The sequence below is a fragment of the Eptatretus burgeri genome, chromosome 15 (assembly GCF_056783735.1).
Source record: "Eptatretus burgeri isolate ZD-2024b chromosome 15, Ebu_testis_v1, whole genome shotgun sequence".
Lineage (NCBI taxonomy): Eukaryota > Metazoa > Chordata > Myxini > Myxiniformes > Myxinidae > Eptatretus > Eptatretus burgeri.
Window position 1 is genome coordinate 24,127,897 of NC_140975.1, and position 6,000 is coordinate 24,133,896.

Below are 6,000 nucleotides of genomic sequence, written 5' to 3' on the forward strand. Positions count from 1 at the left end.
GTGAACAGCTGTCTTGAAGACCTGGAAGGAAGAATGACATTGAAGAGATTGTGGAAATTGGTTCCTTAGGTGGGACAAAAGAGGAATGAATGAGTGGAGTTGAGCAGTGATCCTGTATTTAGGTAGTTTAACCAGAAAGGGGTTGATGGTGGACCACGTGTACCCTGCAGAAACCTGCAGGGGGGTAGGGGAAAGCATGGAAATAGCAGAGGGTGCAAGACCAGAAAGGAGGAGGTAGAAGACATAGAGACCACAGACCTGTCTGTGGTAGTGTAGTGAAGGACCCATATACTCAGCTCCATCGTGAGCGATTCCAATAATCCTGAAGACCTTGGTTTCCACAGTTTTAAGCTGAGCAAGGTGTGAGGCAGGGGAGCCAGCTTAGAGAGGGAGAACAATACTCCATCAAGCTGTAAATGAAGGCCTTGCAGGTGTATAGGAGTTCAGGTGTGCCAAGGAAGGACATTGTATGACAGAGGATGCCCATTTGGCAGCTGGCTTTGGAGGCCAACTTTGAAAAATCGTGTTTTTTCCAAGAAAGATCATGGTTGATAGTGAGACCGAGGAGTTTGAAACACTGAAGTTCCTCAAGAGGATTGTTAAAAAAAGTAGATGAGGGGGTGGGGGTTGCCAGTTGGTCCTTTCAGATAGAGATAATGAGAATGTGAAATTTGTCAGGTTTCAGGAACAACAATAGATCACAAACACGTACATACGCCCCTAATAATGCCATCAATCGGGGGTGGGGGATGGTCCTAGTGTGTTCATGCCCTTTGATAATGCCACCAATCAGGAGGACATGCCGTTTCGCATGAAGAAGTATTCCCACCCCAAATTAAGAGGCCATTTGGGCTCGATTCGAGCGGATCAGCTAGGAACGGTGGAGGCAGAGTCATGCGCCAGGTCTTACGAAACAGTGTATATATATATATATATATATATATATATATATATATATATATATATATATATATATATATATATATATATAATAAAGCAGGAGTGTCTGTCCATCTGACAATCTCTGAACCACTCCCTCAGTTTTTGAGCGAGCCCCAAACCTTCTGTGTAATGTTTTGGGGTCCCAGTAGATGTCGTAAGGTAATTGGGAAGTTTCATAAATACCTCAATACAATTATGACTGACTTTCAATCCATACAAAACTGCTCCCGATCCGGAAGTAAACGCAATCACGGGATCGGCAGAAACATTTGCTGGCTTGATAATATCTCAATACAATTGTGATTTTGAGTTTCCACCCGAATGACCCCACTTTTATCCATTCTAAGGTGGGTGGGAGGTTTCATAAATTTCTCAATGCAATTATGATTTTAATTTTTGATCCGAAGGAAGTGTTTTTTATCCGCCCTTTCTCACCTGCTGATCTGTCTGTACATATTGGGTGTCACGTGAGAACGGTGTCAATATTTGTTTACCTCATGAGTGTTTGTATTTTATTGTATTAATTTGTGATTGGAATGATGCTGTTTGGAATGAAAATATAGAGAGAGATTGAGTTTAAATTACAATGAGGAAATTACGTGAGGGTTTCCACCCATGACATTCGTGGATTCGGCATTTGCAGTTTCACCATTGTGCCATCATATCAATATTACCCATCTAACCTTACTTCTGTTGGGGTTAGCTGCAGTAAGTTTTTTTGTCCAAGCCCTTCAGGAAATAGCTGTATAACCCCCTCCCGTGCATAGCATGGGTGCTTTAATCGTAACATATAATTGTGTTGTAGGTGAAAGTTAATTGTAATGTGGGTGAAAGGGTTTTGCACCTTGGTAAAATAATTGTTTTCAGAAAAATGAAAGTAAACTGTACTGGGTAAAAGGATTATTATGCCCAAGTTGGCTTGTTTAAGATGGTGTTGGGTCGCAATGAACTGTGCCAAAGCTCTGGAAAAGCTTTGGAATTCACAACAAAACGAGATAAGAAGAACCAGACAGCTGCCTGTGCTCTTGTGAGCAATAAAGCATTCTGGTTCAAAGCAGACTAAAGGCTTGCTGACAGTTTGAGGAAGATATAAAACAAGCCAACAGTTTGCTTCAGACAGGAAGGAGGGAACATGCAAATGGAGAGAAGGAATGGCTGTGTACTGGATTTCATGTGGCAAAATTCATTTTATAATCAGCTAACCCCGATTCCATGAAATCGGGCTTCTCACGAGGCAGCAGTTCCGTGTGACGAGTTAGGAGCGGTAAATTACTTGAGTTTCCATTATGCGGGAACGGACAACATCTGATGACTTAGACGAAGTGACGACTTAGAGATGACGACTTACAGAGGGATTCCCCTTTATTCAAAGGGATTTAACATGAGATAAATTCGGGACTTTTTGACGCTGCCGACTTAGGCGAAGTGACGAGTTACACGCTGCCGACTTACGCCTAGTATATATATATATATATATATATATATATATATATATATATATATATATATATATATATATATATATATATATATATATATATATATATATATATATATATATATATATATATATATATATATATATCCTGGACGGGTCGCCACTTCGACACAGTATATCAGCATGCTGGCAATCATTTTGCCAACCTCAGAAGGATGACTGGTCAAGTTAACCCCACCTGGTATTAATTCAACAGCTGAGCAGGATTTGAACTCAGGACCCTCAGATCCCAAGCTCACCACCCTAACCATTAAGCCAACACCAGGTATATATATATATATATATATATATATATATATTCGGCATATATTAGGCTCACATACCAAGCTGTGCGTCAGCTTAGTTTATTTAGATTACTTTGTTTTAGCTTATTGACACTTCCTTTCTATCATCCAGAAAAACGGAATGGCATGAAAAGTTTGGAAATACTTCTACTCATACCTTGAAGGAAAGTATGGAAAACACGTAGAGCCAAAGTTATTCCTTGCCAAAACATTTCCAATAATTTCAATAGCAATCCAAGTTTTACTTTCGTCAATATAACTGAACAGGTGCCGATAAAAGGAGGCAGTCAAAAGGAAAATAAAACACACATCCCCAATAAACCTGATGCTTCTCAGTATAATTTAGGAAAAAGTAGAAATGTCATCAAGAGACAAAATCATCATGCAACGATTTTCATAATATACTAAACAATACATACAAGGCCACAATATAAGCCAAAAAGGGCCAATGGGGATAGAAAAAAGATCTGCATAAAATTGCTTTGATGCATTTCTGAAAATGACATAATGAAAACTATTTTTCATCCATCAACGTAATACTCCGAGATGTGTATCGAATGATTTGTGGAAGCACGTGTGTTACCGGGATTTTTGCTTTGGCGTTGGAAGAAGAATGACAAGCAGAGGGTTGAGGTGTGAGAAACATGGCGCGTGGAGTTATAAACTGGGCTAATGAGCCAAGCTCGTTCCCAAGGATGACCTTTGCCTGTGGCCTCAATAAAAACCGCTTGACCTACCCAGAAGAAAGCAGGGAAGAGGAAAAATGGGGATGGGGAGGAAAATGGGAAGGGATGAGAACAAGGGAGGTGGAGGTGTGAGGTGAGGGTGAGAACATGCAATCTATTAAGCTTATAAAATGATAAAAAAAAAAAAATTGACTGATGAACCATTGGAATTAATGTGAAGGAAATTCAATTGTCCATGTGCATTGTTTGATCCAACCTACGTAATAAAATGCATTGCTTTAACATGTTAGCTGAATGTCTTTGGTATAATTTATTCTCTCCCTTATTTTATCACCCATATCAAGCCTACATCCATTCTTACATCCATTAATTCTACTCTATTCTGTATAAATGAATTAGACACTCTAACAATTCATTCGGCCACCCGTAATGTGATCGATTGCTCAGGATGTCTGTTGCCCCATTTCCACGGCATAGACCCGTCAATGAGGCTCTCGACATAAAGCATCTTCTTCGTTACATTTTCCGTATTATCAACACATCGATAGACATATCTCGGAGCTATTGCACTGTTTGGCTTGATAACCCTATAACATAGACTTTTTCCTGGCTTGGAACTGTTTATAAAAAGGTAATTTTCATCACCTCGGGGATGTGACCAAAGAAACTGCTCTTTCTCGCCGCCCATTAGGCCTGAGTTGTGGCTGTGTGCACCCTTGTTTGTTTGTGCTGCGGGAAGCTGCACCCAGCTGAAATTCATTGTGGTGTTCCGTGTGGAATATTGTGTGAATCCACACATCTTATTGTCTTCAAATCCGCAGAAGATATCTCCTGCAAATAAAAGCATTGGAACCATTGACACGCATGCACATGCACATGCATGCACACACCAATTTTTTTTTTATCCTACATCAGTAATAAAACAACAGGGTTCATTCTCGAGGTGCAAAATCACAGAACACAATAAGCGGTCTCATTCTCTGATTTTGATATGTTCTTGACGTGAAAAATCAAACGTAGTGAAATATTTGTATATTGTAGCTTTTGAAGTTTGTTTCATTCAAAATGCTGCACACATTTTGAATTACTTCAACAATTCGTGATCGACTTTCCATTTACTGCCAGATCCAAGCCATTTCCCTGAGCAATGTCAATGAAATCACTATTCACAGAAACAACAATCATTAAATGAATATTATTGTTGCTGTTATTCTCAATGAATACTAATATTCCAGGACAAAACTAATCAGAAGTATGTTTGCTTACAAAGTGGGAAGTTATGTGTTGGATTATGAGGCTTTCTTTGTCAAAGTGTGTGTGTGTGTGTGTGTGTGTGTGTGTGTGTGTGTGTGTGTGTGTGTGTGTGTGTGTGTGTGTGTGTGTGTGTGTGTGTGTGTGTGTGTGTGTGTGTGTGTGTGTGTGTACCAGTGGGGAATATTTACACATTGCAAGCAACTCTACTCAGGTGCATCCTACATGCAGACATAATAAATATAAAGTTTATATATTTGATGAAGTGGTTTGTGAAAGAGCTTCATATTCAAGAGCATGAGGTTACAATGATATGAAAGACAAAGTATAAATGTTACATATTTATAATTAACTTAATCAAACAATGATCAAAATAAATAAATAAATGGGAAGTCAAAAAAAATTAAAAACATGCAGTTGAATGACCCGAGACAATGGGAAAGCACGGCAATTTTGTGTGCCAACGGACATCGAAGCCGATACAGCGGGAAAAAAAAAATCACTGAATCATTGGACAACACCCGTAAATGAAAATATAAAGAAATGAAAAAATAAATGAAAAATCAAATGAAGTTGAGGGACCCGAGACAATTGGGAAGCACGGTTCGTTTGCTTTCACAATGTGTAAGCACACCCCGCTGTTTTTTTTTTGTGTACATTGTCGAGGCTCGTATGAGAGTTAACATACAATGCACAGCAAGGGGAAGCAAGAGAAAAGAGGGGTGGGAGAGGGAAGGAAAAAACAGTGGGGAACAGAGACATTAGGAGATTTGTGGAAGGGAGGGCGATGGGGTGGGGAACATGGGGTACACAAGATGGACATTACAGGGACTTTCAGGAAGGAAAGCAGGGAATTTGAAGGAGGTGGGCTTGGGTGGATTATCGGGGGTAGAAAAGATCGAGGATTTGGATGGGGGAAGACAAGAGGTGGTGGTGAACAGCTGTTTTGAAGGCCTGGATGGAAGAATGGGATGGAAGAGAGTGTGGGAATTTATTTCAAAGGTGGGGAAAAAGAGGAATGGAAGAGTGAAGGTGAGCAGTGATTTGTGATTTTGGTAGTTTTACCAGAAGGGAGTTGTTGGCGGACCTTGAGCACCCTGCGAAAATATGGTGGGGACAAATCGCAGACACAGCGGGGGGGGAGCCTGGAGAGGAGACGGTAGAAGACAGAAAGACCACCGACCTGCCTGCGGTGAGAGAGTGATAGGCCCAAAGCCTCAGCCTCATCGCGGGAGATACCAATGATCCTAAATGCCTTGGTTTCCACAGCGTGAAATCGAGAATGGTGAGAGGCAGGAGCATCAGCCCAGAGGGGAGAGCAGTACTCCAACAGGCTGTG

General features: G+C 40.5%; 1 protein-coding gene and 1 long non-coding RNA gene across 10 annotated transcripts in view; one reads left to right on the top strand and one right to left on the bottom strand.

The window, feature by feature from the left end:
* LOC147011753 (uncharacterized) overlaps positions 1-6,000 on the top strand; it is a 132,415-nt gene that overhangs the window by 108,470 nt on the left and 17,945 nt on the right. The window lies entirely within an intron of this gene.
* MDGA1 (MAM domain containing glycosylphosphatidylinositol anchor 1) overlaps positions 1-6,000 on the bottom strand; it is a 369,996-nt gene that overhangs the window by 55,055 nt on the left and 308,941 nt on the right. For all 3 annotated transcript variants that reach the window (XM_085858359.1, XM_085858360.1, XM_085858361.1), the window contains 2 exons: positions 4,056-4,241; positions 3,308-3,457 (listed from right to left, as the gene is read on the bottom strand). In XM_085858359.1, coding sequence (XP_085714485.1) covers positions 3,308-3,457; positions 4,056-4,241 — 336 coding nt within the window. The remainder of the gene's footprint in view (positions 1-3,307; positions 3,458-4,055; positions 4,242-6,000) is intronic.